The sequence below is a fragment of the Malurus melanocephalus genome, unplaced genomic scaffold, assembly GCF_030028575.1.
Source record: "Malurus melanocephalus ecotype Western Australia unplaced genomic scaffold, MMel_1.1 scaffold_305, whole genome shotgun sequence".
Taxonomy (NCBI): domain Eukaryota; kingdom Metazoa; phylum Chordata; class Aves; order Passeriformes; family Maluridae; genus Malurus; species Malurus melanocephalus.
Window position 1 is genome coordinate 547538 of NW_026623537.1, and position 18900 is coordinate 566437.

The 18900-nt window shown below is 39.0% G+C and overlaps 1 protein-coding gene across 1 annotated transcript in view; it reads right to left on the bottom strand.

The window, feature by feature from the left end:
• CDC73 (cell division cycle 73) overlaps positions 1–18900 on the bottom strand; it is a 102494-nt gene that overhangs the window by 12441 nt on the left and 71153 nt on the right. The window contains exons 11-13 of the mRNA XM_057377192.1: positions 8035–8092; positions 4955–4990; positions 4707–4794 (exon numbers count right to left, since the gene is read on the bottom strand). Coding sequence (XP_057233175.1) covers positions 4707–4794; positions 4955–4990; positions 8035–8092 — 182 coding nt within the window. The remainder of the gene's footprint in view (positions 1–4706; positions 4795–4954; positions 4991–8034; positions 8093–18900) is intronic.

Sequence of the window (18900 nt, forward strand, 5' to 3'; positions counted from 1 at the left end):
TGAGAAGAATTTTGTTATTCTGTGTCCCATGCACTAAACTCTTCCAGAGTATGTAAAAAAAGGCCAAACAGCCCTACACACATTACAGTGATAATCAAGCATTCATCTGAACAGGGATCTCAAAGGTCACACTTTARGTTTAATTTGTAAATGTGAGGAAGCAAACACATTTGAAATGGAAACAGGAAAAAGCAAGGCAGCCCTGCCAAGTGAAAGGGAAGGCAATATTGCTGTGCTAAAGAGTAACAACTTCACTGCTCTGAGACCTCTTAAATTGGGCTGAAATAGGCATTCTCAGCTTTAAACGTTTCTGTGTTTAAAAATTCATTTCAGCGCTAGTTTTTGGCAGTTTCTCTCCATTTCAGCTAGAAACTGTGTTACAGCTATTAAGGCACCATTCAYTTGTGCCTCAGTTATGTCCCTTTTAGACAATGGCTTCACTTTTTATTTCCTGAAAGAAATCAGAGTGTTTTTGAGTGCAATTCCCTAGGACACAACACAAAGAGATCTTGTTAGGGAAAAACTATCAATGAGCAGATTTAAATGGAAGAGTGGAGAAGACAACTGTCACAAAGCAAGCATTGAAGCAAGAGCTTCCATACACATAAACAGAGTGCAGGAATAAAGCCCAGCTTACAGAAAATTATGGAATATATTCCTGCATTTCTGGGAACCATCAGCTCAGTGAGCACAGCAAAAGTCATGTGCTCAAGAACTGACAATCAATAGAAATTACTGGATGATTTTAAATATGTATGGCCTATGCCATCATTACCAGATATAAAACACAAGAGTAAGAAATCTGAGTATTAAACACCAAAAATCCCATCTCCTCTTGGAAATGATTTCTAATGTTATTACATAAAACCACAGCCAGTGGCTTAACTACACATTTGTACTTRACACCTTTTTATACACCACAAATGGGTTCTGAAACCTCAGTGTGCAGGAGCTTAGTTTCTTGCTGCTTCTCCAGATTATCCCTTAACTAAAAAAAAGAAAAATTAATCCTTATCAACTTAGAATGCACTTTTTTACCCCTGTTAGAGGCAGGAAATTAATAGCCCTTGCTGTTAATTGCCCAAATCATTATCCACTAAAAAATGGTGCACTCTCACTTTCCAAAGGGAGATCCCTTCCCTCAGGTACAGGGAAGAGAYTGAACACCATCAGCTTGTGGGAGGTAACTGCTGGGACTTTATGCTCTGAATGCCTGAGCTGCTCCTGCCTCRGCTCTGAACTCACATCCTCTGCCAGCAGAACCTTTCAAACACTTCCACTGAGGTCAGATCAGCCCTTTCTGGCCCCCAGCTCAGGCACACTGAAAAATGCATGAACAGAGAATAAGRCAACTCACCAGCAACTGAGATCATCGTAATACACATTTGATTGTGTTCAGAACTGGAGACTGATTTTTACAACCCTCTSAGTATTTCTGCTAAATTACAGAATCAAAAGCTTTAGATACCTATTTTTGCAGGAGAACAAAGCTTTTTTACACCACATCATGCCTGAATCTATCCCAGATCCTTCACTCAGCATCAAAGCTGGATAAATCTCCACTGAGGTGCCAGGCCACATATGGTGAAATGTGTTACAAGCAAGAGCATCATCATAATAAAAATACATAATCACCACCTAATCATTCTCATYTGCCTGATGGAATTCCTGCTTTTGCTCCATGGAAAGCAGAAGCCTTGCCTCTGAAAAGCCAGACTTCAGGTATTCTCAAATACTTAGCCACAATTTCACACAGTAATTGTGATATCCAGGCTTGCATTCAGATAGTGAGCAAGAATAAAGTGGATTATACAAAATATTTTAAAGAAGCGTCACAACATACCAGAATATACTGCAGTKCTGATTTTAAATTAAATTATATCTTTTCACTATTTTAGAAACTCTTCATTTTATGTTTTACTTGGCTCCATAGGAAAAAAAAAAAAAAACTTTCTAAAAAAGTTAGTGATAATATTTGCATATTCCCAGGAGGTGAATTGTGTATGTTACCATCACATACAGAAATGCCCCCTTCAAAACTAAGTTGAAATAAACACACTGAATAGAAAAATTAGATACCTTAAAAATAAAATCTCAAATGAGTACCCTGTTCTGGATATGACATTACATATATTTCCTTCTACACGTGATAGGTTTCCTGCTTTCCATATTCTCTACCTTCAAAGAGAGCCTAACTTTAGAGATAAATTRAAGATGCTGAGCATCATACAAATGCCAGCCAAATTTGGCAAGGAAAACTAACACACTACAGAGCTATGAAAAGGSTTAGTAAAAATGTGGGTATAATTAATAGGTTTCTCACAGTTCTTGACAATTCAATTTGAAGTCCTACCATAGAACTGCATGAAGAATCTCCTGTTTATTTTACAACCACCAACCTAAAATATTTGGTCATGATACCACAATTAATTTTTCTCATTTCCAAACCGACCACGCATTTCAGTCCAGCTCCTTATAAAAAAAAAAATCCAGCACTGTAGACAAAAAGTATCCTAAAAGACAGACATTCCCAGCTCTGACTAAGTTTTGATCTCTAATTCTAATTTCAGCTTTTCTTCTTATTTTGTTTTAAGAAACATTTAAATGGACAGATTCACATAAGTTGATTTATGAAACCCAAATTCTCATTCTTTTTGATGACACACTTCACAGACTGTGCTACCTCAGGGATCAGACCTATAAAGAGTTTCCATAACCATCCCAGGGGCATCATCCTCCCAGGAATCTCCTGTATTTCTTCCCAGTCTCCGCTGCAATGGCTCTTACCCTTCCAGCTCCAAAAATCTCTCCTTCTCCTGCTRTATCACCAATCTCCTCTGCTGGCAAATACAAACAGGCTGACAGAAATACAGGAAATGCAAATCTACCTGCACCTTCCTCAGCAGGGGGACGGGAGGGAATATTCATTTGGGTCTGACTTTTCTATCTGGACAATATTTCTTTATCACAAAACTTGAGGCASTGACAGGAGCCTTTGAAATCTCTGCTCTTCTGTCAGATTTAGCTGCAAGTGGGGAATRAGTTAAAGAAGGAGCTGACTTAGAGGCAGAAATTAGCAAAGTCTTCTTCCCTTGGAAAACCATCACATTTCCATCAATCACACCCTACATCAAGGCTAGTTCTACACTCTGCATACCTGAACAGTAAAAACAAACCCTGAAGCCATTCCTCAACAAAGTACTTCCATAAATCTGAATGCAAAAAAATACAGGCCAGGTGGCATATTTTCCAGGAGAGTGCTAGAACTGTCATGGCTAAATTAATATTTTGCTCTTCTGAATTCTGCTATTGCACTTGTGATTCATTAACACAGCTCGCATCTCCCCTTTCTCTTTCATACAGGATAACTCTGCTCGCATCTCCCCTTTCTCTTTCATACCGGATAACTCTGCTGTGTCCTCCTTTGAACCTTTCCACTTCCTCACAGTTTTTTCTGGATTGTGTTCATTGCACTCTAAATCTGAGCATCCTCTCAGGACAGGCCTTGGGATTTTGACTGCAACTGTGCCCCAGTGGAGCTGGGAACAGCTGAAAACTCACTCCCCTGGCACAGATGCACTTAGACATGACAGGTGCTTCATTCCTTTCCAGGTACACCTGTGCCAGGAAGTCACAAATTACACAGATGGAAAATCCAGGGCTTGTTGTGATTTTTTTTTTTTTTAAACATAAAACCACACATAAACAAACAACACCCTCTGTCAAGCCAATTAGATCATTGCAGTGACTGCTGGCACATTAAACTGTAATGTTAAAAGCCAGACTTCTCTCAGAGTATTTCAGAACACTCCCTGGATCTTTGATGGCCTGTGGCAGTAAGTTGGGAATGAGATCAGAAGGTACCTGGTATCTCCCAGCACAGTTTACACAATGCTAGAGCAACTCCAGCAGCAGCTGAGCACCACACCAGGACAGGCTGGTTTGCAARAAAAAGCACTGTGACAGTCTCAGAAAAGATGAGTGCTGGAGCTGATAAAAAGATGAGCCCTCTGTTTTTTGGGCATACCAAAAACAGTGCAGACAACCTACAACAGTGTATTTCTGTGAAAATGACTGTTTCAAAAACATTAATTGATATTTACTGATCAGCAAGTCTAAACACCATAATCTGTTGGACAAGCAGAAAGATTCATTCCCCCATAATGATTAAATCTTAGGATCAGATGTGTGATACAATGAACAAGTTTTAGCAACTCACTGATATTTCCCTGGATGCATTTACATAAAAATTCAATGACAATATGTGAACTTTAGAAAAAAGTCTTTACACAAGCAGCTGGGGTGGTTGACTGATACAGCCTGATACAGCCCCTCTGGTCACCTTCTCCTTTACAGTAACTGTKGTCCTTTCCCAAAATCTTTTCTGAGCTTGCCTCCTTCCATGGTAAGGGCTCACTGATCATCTGAATCACAAATTCACAGATATTACACAAAAGAAAACCACTGATACTGCAAGAGTTCTCCTCAATCTACCCACAGGTCACAACTGAGCCAAAATTCTGAATTCAGTTTTTGCTTTTCTCCTACTAGTCAACAAGAATTAATTTATTTTACACTCTGGTCTGTAAAACTAGGTTGGCACAAGAGACTAGATGAACCCTCTTGCTTAATTACTAATTAGGTGCTAGTAGAACTTTATATCTGAAAACAATTTGTTATACAGTAYGTTCTAATCAGCTACTTACTTCAGATCTTGCAGAAGGTCCTTTGCATTAAGCATTGTTATTAAAGAGGTCGTGGCTGCTGGAATAATGATTATGGGAGTTCGAGATCCTGTAGAGACAATAAAGTTAGACTTGCCTGGAGGGGTTTTTTTTTCACTGTGTTCTGGTTGTTGTTTCCTCCCCTCCCCCACTTTTTCATTAAAAAAGCTGTACATGAAAACAAAACTTTTACTTAACAAGTCACAATCGTGTAAGTAAAGTTGACTCACCCTTTTTCTGGTTTGGAGGTGGTCTTGCTTGAGAAACTGAGAAAAAAAACCAAAAAATACATCAGAATGACTAGGACATAAATGCAAATGTCAGTGCAAGGCATCTGTTTAATKGCAGGAGTGAATAGGGAAGAGTCACACTACAGTCATCAGATCATTTTTACAGATGCCAGACACTAAGATGCTGAAGGGGKTGATAATTTGGGTTTGAGAATTCAGAAAACAAACAGCTTTTGACCATCTGAAGCAGATGTTGGGAGAGTTGAGTCAATCTCTTCCATTTTTACTGGAGATTTCATTCCCCCTCCATCCTCCACAAAAGGACATCACAGCATGGACAAAAATTTCCAGAAAACTTGAAAAARGCTGCTTGTAGATCTTCAGTTCAAYGGTGCTGAACCAATGGGAAAACTTTCACWACAAACTGACCTCTACAAACCCTCACCTTTCCATTAGTAGTTATTATTGTACATATATTGTACATATATTATTGTAAAATACATGATCTATTGTACATGTATTATATCCAGCCATTTAGCTGTCCTGGACATATATGGAACTTTCAACAGWCAAAACCTGCATTTCAGGCTTCTTCAGGTTCATTTTGGATTGCAGYTTGGGTTACATGAGGTCTTTAGGTGACGGAAACAGTCAAGCTTGATACTCAAGGGGAAAACCACCCAAGGAACCGGAAAAGAAAAAAAAAAGAAAAAGAAACACATCCTACTACCAAACAAACTTAGCCTCAACCACCAAAGAAACCCACAAAAACACTATTGGACAGGCAGAAACCAAAGAACTGCCCCCATCTCCCCAGTAAAATGTTTCCACTTCAGTGCTCCAAGCTGTGACCACCCCAGTACGGCAGCCACTGCATCCCAAAGCTGGAAAAGCAGCTTTCCTTCTYCACTTTGGTGCTATTGCTGCATCACCTGGCTTCCCCAAATAACCCTTTACAGCTCAGCTTACAGCAGCCCTAACTTCAGGAGAGAACTGCAGCACTCGATAATCATCATCATCCATGTTTATCCTAATTCAGAAAATGGTGAGTAGTAGAGAGATTGATRCAGACTAACTCAAGTCTCAACTGCTACTATGCATGACAAATTTCATTAATTGACTTCCAATTGCATAGCACCAACTTGCTCATGTTTATTTATGACCAACTGTTTCAGAAACTTCCTAGAACAGTATAAATATTCACAACACATACTTGCCATTGTTGAAATATTGAGACCATATCCTTAATTATCTTTTCCTGACACTGTCAAATGCACAGATATAATTGRCAACACTATATTGAACTACATGAACTTTACCTACCCAATGATTTTTAATTATTTTTTTTAATCTAGGTATCTCCTTAATGTAAAAATGTTCTTGAAATATATGGGCAGAGCCAGCTGTCCTAATGAAAAAAAAACAAAACAAAAAGGAGGGAGAGGGAGAATAAGCATCTGTAYGAAATTTAATAGCTGTACAAAGACAGGTTAGGAGAAAAGTTAGTAATACAAAATGATGCCAAAAAATTAATTTAAGAGCACATCTCAGGTATTCTTTCCAAATCACTTCTGTGCAACTGTTTAGCCTAATTTAWCTAATGCTTCCTATGTGCAAACAGCATCCTCCAGGAAACAGTGTTTTTTAGTTGCTTTGACTGCTAAGAATAGAACAGCTGAATTTTAAAAACACCCAAATATCAAAACTCCAAAACATCCTAGAACAGGCAGAAAGAGAAACATCTTCTGATTACACCTCTCTTCTTGATTCTCTCCTCAACTTCCAATATCRAGGCAAGCTCACGGCTGGGGCTGGYCTTCGAGCAGGGCACTATCACTGTAACCTCTATAAAACACAAACCCACGCTGCTGGCAGGAAATGCCCAGGAAGTCACAGCCAGCAGCAGGGACTGTGACAACTCAGTCACATTTCTGTTCTTGCCACTTGTACCCTTTTCATACCGCTGTCTGTCAACTCCATCTGCATTAGGATGCTGAGCGGGGCCAGCGAGATAAGTATGACAGGCAGCATGACCTTTCCAGYTCCAAAATAACCAAACACAGGAATCTGGGCACAACAGCACTTAGGCATGCTGAGAACATTCAATATTAGAATAGATTTTAGGGGAAGAAGCAGCTTTACAATATTAAGTCTTAGCATTAAATCCGGCAAACAAATCTCAAGGAATTAGCAAGGCACACATGGAAAGCRTTTAGAGTCTCAATGAGGATATACAGTATTCCAGCAGCATTTCTGGAAAAAGTATTCTCATTTAAACAGGTAGCTTTGCTTCCAAAACCCCCAGAATGTTCCCAGGACCTTCAGAACCTCATCTTGGTYTGAATTAACACCTTTCACTCGAGACCCTGTTCCACCAAACCCAAAATTCTCACAGTATGTAAACCAGGGTGTCTGCACATCRCTGTTTGCAAACACTGTCCCTCGCATGTACTCCTCTCACATACTTCTAAAAACTAAGGGTTTCTCATTAAACAAAGTACATTTATCAGCCCATCACTGAATCAAAACTCGAGATTCAACCTGACAGACAAATGGATTTGGTAGCCAAAATCTACCAGCTAGGAGTTAAAAACCCAGTTGAGGACTCTGGCCCCGTTACAAATACCTTATGTGCTAAGAAGTGTGAAGTAATAGATAACACATTCAGAGAATTACTTATTCCTGATGTATTAATCCTAGAAGTAATAACACATCTCTTTTTGAGATCAGCTATTCTGTGTAGGTTGTTTATCCTTGGAGTATTAACCGGTTCTTRTTAGATATTTGAGTGGGAATTTTGGGAAATTTTAACTGGTGAAATATCAAGCCCACAACCAAGAAGTCTGTGACTTTTTTATTTCAATGGGCTCATTGGGTAACACACTGCAGAGAATGACCCCAAGTCCCATGGTACAACATTAAAAAAAATGCTATGTTTTTCTTTCCAATACATGCACAGTTAAAGGCCAAAAATAAACAACCCCTACTTCATTCTTGAGCTAATAAAAGTTTAAAATAGCACTTGTTTGAGACTCCTGCATATGTGGGACAGAAGCACAAGGGACAGTGGGCTCCCTTACCTGGTCGTGGCACGGGCTGTGCTGCTGGAGTTTGTGTTTTTCGAGCAGATGCACCTTCCTTTGGAAAGACAGAAGAGGCAACATTAACAGCTGACCTTCTTGTCAGGTACAGGAGTTTTTCAAATGAACACAGAACTACAGAGGGTATCACAATAATGAGGGCAATATGTTTCCACTAAAGAGAAGAAAGAAAATAGAGAAAATACTCCAAACTCTTTATASATCCTGCTTTAGACTTGGGGAGGACAGACAACCTCAAACTTTTATAGGTTTACATTTTAACCAATCATAAACCTTTTAAATATACATTCAAAGAAACCTCTTCTATTTATAGTATTGCTTCATTTTCCCTACTATCACTTTCACYAAGGGTTACTAATGTAAATATAAGCAACTGGCTGTAGAAATTTCCAAACAAGATCTGCTTATGCTCTGGATGGAAACCCAGGACCAAGAAATTGCAATGCATTCCTGCCTTGAGGAGTTTGAGTGCCCAGAAATAGCACTCTCATGATAATTAGTTCTGCTCATGCCTGATCCAATTACCTTAATGTAGCACACAAAAGACCTGCACTACTGTTTATTCTTGTTCACTCCCCAGAGCCAACACAGMACCAAAGAAAACACTGAGGTCACACGTCTGCTTGCAAAGCAACACTGAATTCCTGCAAGAAGCAATTCTGTTCTCAGCTACTGCTGTGAAACCTCGCTCAACATAACACGTTGCACTAACATGTTATAAAGTTGCAGTAGATCCCAGCCACTTCTATTTGCAGAGCTGACAGGAAAKAAACTTTTAACAGGAAACCATGAATTTTATCTGAAAATGACTTAAATGCTATGTATCTTATAACCATGAGACACCCAAAGTCAGAGATCCCACTCAGAAAAACCTGTCAGGAATGACTCCAAGGGGGCATTGTCAGACTTCTGTGTCCAGGCATAAATAACAGCATGATTTGTAATTCAAAATAAATGAAAGCTAATGAGAGGGCTCAAGTTCCATGGTTTAAATAACACATAGAGGAGCTGCTTATAAGTTTCCATCCTGAAAGTTAAAACTCTTWATCTCAAGATCTCTGGGGTACAAATAGAAGGTCCCACACAATCCCTCARAAAACGCAAATTTACTCAAAGCCTCTCTTCCCTTTGGTGAAGCCACCCATKATTAGTTACAATAAACTGGAGCTGACATTTGGTGCAGTGTGCAGCTTTTGTAACTTTTACAGGCAGYGACCTCCCATTAATCTTTAGTATAAGGATTTAACCCTGCACTGTAAGAAATGGATCTATCCCAATTTTTGCTGTGCTCTTTTCTGATTATTAAAATACCAACATTTATGTAGGGCAGTTGAGTCAGTACCTGTTATTTTAAGACACACTTTTATAGCAGCAGAGGAAAGGTACTTTTGCCAATGTCCTTTCACAATAATTACTCAGAAAACGATAAAAGTGAAAATACCACCACACTCTAAAGGAAGGGCAGCAGGAAAGGCTGACTACCTTTGAGAGAAGCCTTGCAACTGAGAACAGCATCTTCAACTTCCACTTTCCAAGAAAGCAAAAATAAAACATTTTGCACCTCTTTCTGTGGAAAGATACCATGTTCTGTGTCAAAAGAACGATTCTGCGCTGCACTAGTTACTCATTTTAAAGAAACCAAGAATTCCCCCATAATACTTCCTTCAATTCACAATACTTGATGAAATGTAAAGGAAATTAGCAAGCTAAAGAAACACCAACTCCTGCAATGCTAAGGTTCAAGTTTCTAGATCCAGTTCAGTTTGCACAGATGCACAACCATCCCTGTCTGCTGTCCAAACCTTCATTGCTCTTTGCAGCCCTACAGAATCAGCAGCGTTGGTGCCTCTCTGAACTCAGCCAGAGCCTCCTGTCTCAAACAGACCCTGCAGGGAAGGGAGGCAACACGAGCTGCTGAGAGAAACTCCTGGGAAGAACGACAACCAAATSGGACCCAAAGCCAACCCAGTGACTTGAGCTGTATGAAATTATCTGTTTGGGAGCTTTTCAYACTCTCTGAATTGCCTGCTCCACAGCAATTCATGGGAAACTTAGTGCAAGAGCCTAAAACAAAAAAGGCAGGCTGTGAGAACGTGGCAGCTGAAACAAACAAAATACACCACCCCCCTAAACCAACCACAGGAAAAAAAATCATAAAATATCTGATTAATAGTAGGAAAAAATTCATTTAAATGAGTAATTACCACTTCCATGCCTATGACCATTCAATTTGTAAGAATAAATTTTGCAAATCAATAAATTACAGAGGTCACAGCTTTTAGCTGTATAAATTGGTACCTCAGACTATGATAATTTCAGGAACCAACCTCCCTCAGCTCACAACTGCTGATATTGAGGCATCCTGGAAGCTCAGCTGTCACCTGCTGAAGGTGCACCATCAATCCTTTGTAGGTGATTTACACCCCTTCTCTTTTCACCATTTTCAGTGATCTAACAACCACCTCCTATTTTGTAACAACTGCAGCCAARGAAGCAAAGGAAACTCCGATCAATATTTCACCCCCACATTTCTTAGAAGACTGGTAAGGAGAAATGTAAACTATCAAGAGGAGAAAAAGAACAAAGTACAGAGCTGTGATGGTTGACAAGATCTGCCAAGTGGAGAAGAAAACCTGGTGTCAACAAGGGTGYCATTAGCCAGATAATTTTGTTAATATTTTCCTTTTTCCTGCTAAGTTTCGATTTAAAATTAATGYTTTTCAAAAACACTGAGACAGAGATAGAAGCTTGTCCTATGACAACACACTGATTTAAAACAAGCTCTGCTCACAAGGCAGTTATAACCACAGACAACCCCATGCCAGGATTTCTTCCAAAGAAAAGGAGTATTAATTTGTACAGAAAATTAAATTCTGTAGAGAAACCTTCATAGCTGGTTCATCCAACTACACCAGGTAGGGTGCTGCTGGTCATTTGTGGCCTCTCAGCCACCCCAAGACAGCTCTGTGTCTGCACACTCTCACTCCCTGGAAAGGCAGAAGTTAWTTCTCACTGAGCACACAGCAAGATATTTCAAATCTTCTCCTGTGAAGTTTTTAATCTGAAAGTCACTCTTAAGTAACCAGCACGCTGCAAATTCAAGCTCCAGCTAGGGGAGCTTTTGTTCCTGCAGCTGTACCCTAAGCATCATAAGCAGCAGAAATCACTGTTTAGCTATTTAAAGAACATTCATTTCCTCAAAATTTCGGAATACTTAAACAGTTTTGCTTGAAAATGACATACCTAATTCTTATGCATAAGCTGTTTGACACTGTTAAGGAGTGTATTATGAATATTCATAAGTTGAAACTAATTTAGTAACAAAACCATGTAATTTGAAAAATACAAATCTTCTTTCAGACGACCACTTAACGTTGTATTTTAATCAAAAACATATTACTTGGTTTACTTGTGCTAATTTACCATAGAAGGTTATATATATATGGTTTACTTATGAATTCCATTAAATATTGGAGATTTAACCATTGAGAAGGAACAACCTGACATTGAATGCAATCAGCTCCACACTCTCCTGAGCCTCACTGCATCGTTTCACTGTGGTGCTGTATCTGCTTCCCTGTGGGGCTCATTTCAGCCAGACATTTAAAATATCCCTGCTCAATTCTGGTTTTGTGTTTTGGGTGTTTTTTCTGCTGTTTGGCATTGTCCTACCTAAACACTCACAAATAGTGGGTTCAGAACCAATGCATGAGCAGGAAACAGCTCAGMACGTGTGGTGAGTACATGTGGTTACTACATTTAAGTTACTTAAGAGTGAGTGCCAGGCTTTTCTTTGTTTTCTTTTAGACACTTTGAAAACATTTTGGAGTGCYTTTTGACCTTACTAAACATACTAATACGTTCTTCTTAAAACAGTAATTATTTGTATTAATTAACAAAAATTACCCGTTATCAACACTAATCYRACAGGATAACTATTCAGGACCCAAMTATTATTTTCMTGTATTTTAGAAAAAAGTCTGTATTTTAGRTACTTTGTACTTTTCTTAGGTYTAAACGAGTATTAACAGCCACAATCAGGTTAATTCCATTTCCCAACTGGAATGAGAMATTTTCTGAACAACAACTTAAGAAAATAAATCCTCCTGTTCTAAACCAAACTATTAAAGGTATCTTATGGCAGCTTCACAGGTTCAAATGGTGGAAGGAGAAAGAATTTCATTGCATATTCCCTTTCCCAGCTGGTTTTTATGTAGAGAGCCATAGAGTCTGTGGTATTTTGACCTTTAAAAAAAAGGGCAAAGGACAGAGTTGACAATTTGATGCCATCTTGTGGTTTTCTTAATTTGGTAAATTTAATTATTATCTTGTTCCTTAATAATATTTAAATTAGGACCAGAATTTCACCCCCAAATTTGAATATTATTGGATAGCTTGCATGTTCCTGCAATGTACAGAATAGTACAAGCAAAAAGTAACATTGGATTCTGYAAGAAATGTGAGCTTGGATGTGACACCCAGAGCAGCCTCCAGCTCMAGCAGCCATGACAGGATTCACCCAAAACCAGCTCTGTTTGTGAGGAGCTCAGTAAAACTTGCATTCAAAAGAGAAAGAAAATAAGTACATGTGGATGGAGAGCTTGTAAAATTATCTTTAAGAACMGACTTCAAGGTACCCATTCAATTTAGGGTACAAGAGACTGTAAAAACCCATTTTAATTACCAGCAACTCTGTTGTCATTTCCTGAGTGATTTAAGTATTGAACCTTTGAAAACTCTAGTAAAGCCAGCCTAGAGAACTATGAAAAAATTTAAAATAACTGCATAGTTCAAAAGAATACTATTTTTTCTATAAATTAAATATTGTCTATATCAATGTATGACAAACAGCCAAAACAAAGGGCTGACTTCAAAGCAGGTATCTAAAAACTGGTCCAGATGCCCTACTTGGAGCCTGAAAGAAACATCTATTTCATATAAATTGGATTCTGAAAACATGGGGCTTTGTTCTAAAAATTTAAAGCCCTTAAAAGCCTTGGAAAAAAATCCAAACCTTCCAAAGCATCAAGCAAAATAATCCAACCGAGTGACTGTGCCTCTGCAGCCTTCCCAATAATTCTCTGACTTCTGTTTGCATCAAGAAAATTTTAATGATATTTTACCCAGTGTTTCACATCATCATTTTATTTATACATCAAACTGATATAGCTGATTTTYATCCTTCTATGCACACACAAATCTGCATGCAGTCCCCCAAGACATACTTAAATAATAAATTGCAAGCTTGTAACARCCTTCCTAATTTTAAACTATGCTGTAAAAAAAAAATCGAATTTGATAACAGGATCTAAAACTATTGTGCAAATAGTACTAATGTAATAGACACTTTTGCTTCCAGTGCTTGCAGTATTACTAAAAAGGTCATTTCTGCTGTTTATATTGTTTCAMCTTTCTTATTTCCTGGAAGGGAGAGTGGGAGTTTAAGCAGAATTAAAGATACGCTTACGGAAAAAATTTTAACAGAATCAAAGTTAATCAGTATTTATCAAAGGATTCCTAYAACAACTGCCTAAAGAAAGTAATACCATAGATTCACTTTTTCCTATTTGGATAACTAAACAAGCTGATGTGACAAGACAAAAAGGGCTGATAAAAAATGTTTAYTTCAAAATACAAAACTCTTCATAGAAAAATTACACTTGGAAAAGACCTTCAAGATCATTGAGTTCAACCTTTGTGGTATTGTATTAAATTATATTATACTGAAGGTCATGTTTTGTCCAGCACAGTTTGAAGGAAAATACCAGAAKGCTTCCAGTTCTGAAATTCAGTTTCGTGGCAGAAAACTCCATGCCAATCTCACAAAAACAAGAGAAGCATCATTAGAGCTTTTCAAATATTGAAGATCATACAACAATTTCTCAAGTGTAAGGAAATCAGACACAGGCAGTGCCCTCTGAACGAGCACAGCACTGCAGGGATGGAGGAGAGGGAGAAAAAAGATCAGGGGAGGGTGGCACAAATCAAACTCTGCTGGTGCCACAAGGGACTGCCCAAACTTAAATACCAACACCTGTTGGAGCACAGCATGCAAATTAAACTTTCACTTACAAATCTGGCCCTTTATTAAGCCGCTGCAGAATTAAAACTGACAAGATTATTCAAATCTTGAAACCCTGACATTGTTAAACATAATAAACATCAGAACTGATGGGTGTTTCAGTAGCAGGTTAGACCTGGCAATGASTATAATTCAATTAAGATTATTTAATGCAATTTCCTGTTCGTTGCCAGGTTAAAAGAAATTTGGGTTAAACTTGGAAAAAACTGACTGAATTAACTGGACTGCTTATTGATACCTCAGGAAGTATTCTGATTCTGCAAAGGAAACTGTTCTGAGGAAACCAAATCAAAACTGAATCCAAAAAAAAATTGCAGTGACCAGCGAACAACAAGGGACAAAAGCATATAAATACTGAAATAATAACAACAGAAATTACTGGAGATGCTTTTGAAAAGAATTAATCAAAGCCACAATTACTGAGGTCCTTAAAACTTTTACCCCCAGAGCAAAGCTACCAAAGCCCTCTGAAGAGTCCTCAAGAAAAGTGCACTAGAGCTCCCCCCATCTTTACCCTTGCACAGGTAAAATTCACATCTTTGTCTTGAATTTACATCCATTATACAAATTCAAACTGTTGCTATCAAAATAACAATTTTGAGCTGAGGAGGGATGCTGGTGACAAAGCCAGATTAAACATGTGAACATTTCCATTTTCCTGGGGATAAGCAGTTCATCAAAAACAACAACTTTTAATCCTGAGAACTCCAGAGGGCTTCTTCATTTGTTTRTTTGAAAAATAAAGGCTTGTCTATACCTACCTCTGCTCATTTGAATGACTCATTTCCTTCAACTGAGTCAAAAGACAAAGGCAAATATCACTAAACCATTCTTTTTATTCAGAATTCTTTCCTTTGGGTTAATTATCTGAGTGGGCCTCACACACCTGGCATCCAGCGAGGGTTTTGAGCAGCACAGTTTAGTTGTAAAGGGATTGTTCCAGCTTTCTCAAAAGCCACGTGCAAAGGTTTCTACACTACCGGTTTTCTGCAGGACACATCAGCTCAACACAACTGGAATTTCTATCCAATTTGTACATTTGTGCATTTACAATTGGCTCATGTTCGAGTCTCTACCWTACAACTTCACAGATTCATAACTATCTCGATGACAAGGATTAGTGGCTCACAGGAAGTGGGATTTTAGCAGAAATATCACATAGTATGGAGCTCAAGGAATTTATCTGCACAACAGCACAACCGATGTGCAAATTCCAAACACACAGAGAAGCACCATGATTTCTGTGCTCAGATTTGGCTTTGGAAATGGTAATCAAGGGAACAGTCCCATTTCCATTACAGAAGATGCTGCTCAGTACAGAGCAGCAGGAAGACCCCACTTAGACCTGCATTCAGTGAGCAATGAATGTGCAGAGGTTTAAGTGACCTCAGAAAGGTTCCTTTGCAACTTCTGCAAAGATTGGAGAAATGCTTTGTGTGAGAATATTTCTAAAAGCTCTGCAGGTGCCTAAATGAATACAGACAGACTCTCCACTACTGTGTGAGAATTTCTCAAAGTAAAGCCCCCAAACTGAAGCAAGACAAGCAACTGAATAACTCGGATGCTGTCCAACTCTCAATGCAACAGAAACTGCTGAGGTTCCTTCCAGCCTTGCCCTGTTTATCCTGACTCCCACTGCCACAACAGGGGATGCTGGATTAGAATTCTAATACAAAGGCAGCTATTAAAGACCTTGGGTTATTTCATGATTGCTTGTTCAATAAATTATCCAGCACCACTTATTCCCAGTTGTGCTTCATCCTGATGTGATCTTCTCCTTGCTATTCACTGAAAAGTAGTTTCAATATTATTCTTCTGTACCTCGCCTGCTATAGCAATCCCAGCACTATGGTTATATATTACATTATGTTACAAGAAAACACAATTACCATGGGTGGTCATGGGCAGAGAGATGAAAGCAATTTTCCAAGTAATCACCTTGGAAGACTTAAAGTATCTGGAGAAAATCCTGAAACTGTATTCCTTGAGGAGCCAAGGCACAAAACTGAACAGCAGAGCGATGAACTCCGAGCTGTTTGTGTTGCCTGGAAAAAGAACTGCCGAGTTCAAAAATGTGTTTGTYGGGATCAAAAGCTTTAGCTGCAGCTATAACAAATTGTAACAAACAAGCCAAGAGATGAGGGCTCCAGTGATGACAGCAATGTTTGTGAGCATACAAGGCACTGGAACCMCTTGGATGTGGAAAGGGCTATTTTGAACTGCCACAGGCCACGGAAAAGGCTAAAAAATGTTCAAATTGTGGAGTGTCTTGTAGTCAGACTTCCTTCCTTGATGAACAACAGCTCATCTGCTATGCAAATTCGGTTGCAAAAGCAAAGATAACGTTTTTTTTTGAAACCACAAAGGGTGGTGATCCTGAGATGAGTTGCATCTGTAACCAGCTGCTGGTAAAACTAAACCACACATCTGCGCAGTCAGCTGAGCAATACCAGCCAGGAAACTGCTGCTATCTCAAGCTTTCTTCTCAAGTCTTCTTGTGTTTTCTTCTTTCACTTTGTGAGTCTTACCCCAAGAGATTCTTGTTGGATGCCCAATGTTCCACTGGCTACAGTGAAGTTAACTGACAAATGTAAGTGTAGGGGGAAAAGGAAAACATCCGTGTATTTATACAAATTATCAATGTCATGTGCAAACAGAGCAGTGAACCTCCAGCATGACATTGGTTAAAGCCCTCAGAGCAAACTGTTCAGACAGAGCAGATTCACTGCCTTGGGTGCTGGTGACAAAAGTATTGACAAGATATTGAGGCACAAGAGAGATCTGTACAGCAGAACACAARCAAGTTAGAAACAGAGCAGTAATTCTCTGCAAAAAAATTAAGAGTTTTAGTCCAGCATGAAAGTGTTAAAATTTCTGGACTTGTAAATGCTGCAGTTATCCACACCCTGTAATTCCCCCAGACGGGCAAAACTGGATATTTTAATCTGCTTACAAGATAACTAGAATATTGTCTCGGAACATTTGTCCTGCCCCAGCTGCCTCAGTTCACAAGTTCAGTTTTAGTTGTCACATGGGTAAAAAAAAAGTCAAAATTAACCAAAGGAACACCATAACTCACAAACCCCCCAGACAGTATTCTGCTCTTACTCTACAGATTTTATTGTTTTAACTCATTTAAAAAAAAAAGAAAAACAAAACAGACTGAAAGAAAGAAAATATGTTGTCTACCAAGACGACAGAAAGTGAATCAAATCAGGATGCAAGCAGAGATTTTTGGAGGACAGGGCTGAGTGGATAAAGGGTGAACAGACTTTTTTTGTTTAATACCACTGTGGCTAAGCACCCCTGATCAGAGTGGTGGCAAAAAGTGCCACTTCTCAGTGGCAAGGACCCAGTCTGGCCATTGCCCTTTACTCAATGCTGAATTTAAGCTTTGCATTTACAGTCTGCACAATTGGAAAAGCCCCTGGGAAATGCTTGCATTGTTACACACACACACACAGCAAATGCAAGCGGAACAGCAACAAAAAGCTTCAAACAAAGCTTTCTGCACTAAACCCACCTCCACCTGAGGGGTGGGGCTTCTCCCATCACTGCCAGCCCGGATTGTGTTCCCCATCTCCTTTCTTCSTGTGTAGAACAATCCTTGTTACCAGGCTGATAAAATGTGTTCAGAGGAACCCAGCTACGCTCAGATTCCAGCACAAGAAGCTGGAAAATCTGCCCCCAAACACAAAGCTACTGGTCATGCTGAGAACGAACTTTTATTTCACTAAATCACTAAATCAGAGAAACCAACTGTTGTGAACATAACAYTACATTTCCAGTGTCCAGGCTTGCTATATGGTGCCCTATGAAAAAGCCCTATTATGACCAGAGCTGACATTTGATTTCAAGGTTTCTTTCTGCCTCGTGACTTCATACATGTGCATCAGGGAAAACAAAGGATGTCAGCACAAAGAAAAYTCATCTATTGATGGATTGAAATGTTTGTATTCAGATTTCCCACATTTTAAGACAGGRCACGGAGGCAATTTGGGATTCGAAAGAATATACATGCAACTTCAAAGCTACWAAGTTCATCAGCAGTRTATGAATAGTATTTCAATCTTAATATTATACTTTGGGAGTTACTTACCTGCAGCTTCCCATGCTTAGATATTTAAGACATTAAAACATCATTGAGAAAGAAACTTGTGCTCTTCAGTACCCTCAAATGGCTGCTCCCACCTGGAGTCAACATCATTAACCTATTTTTCTCAGTATGATATTGTAAAGTCAGCATTTCCAAAATTTGCAGTAATAGCATTCCTTTCACACTGTCACAGCAGCTCTGMCACAAACTGCCTTCTAGACTGCCTAGGCCTCTTCCTTGGCTATGGGAGGCAGAARTTTCATATGCAGCATCATAATCAAACACCCTGAATAAAAATGCAGAGGGTTTGGTACTGTTATGTGCCATTTATCACCCTGTTCTCCAGTTCTGCCTCCAGCTTTCCCTGTGAGATCCATTCCACTACACACTTTTCATTGCAGAACTCTCATTCCACAATTCTGTTTTAATTAAAATATTCTTTTATTTACAATTATGAAGGAGCACTCAAATTAGACCAAAACATTTATTATTCCCCCTTCTTCAAGAAATTTCCACTGAGTGCAACTGGATAACTACAAAAGGCCTGAAGTTTCCCTGCCTGGGTACAGATGTAAACAAATGAAAAAGTTATTTTGCAGGGATCACTATATGCAGCACGAAATCACACTGCTGTACATGTCAGCAAAAAGAGCCTGGCAGCCACCTG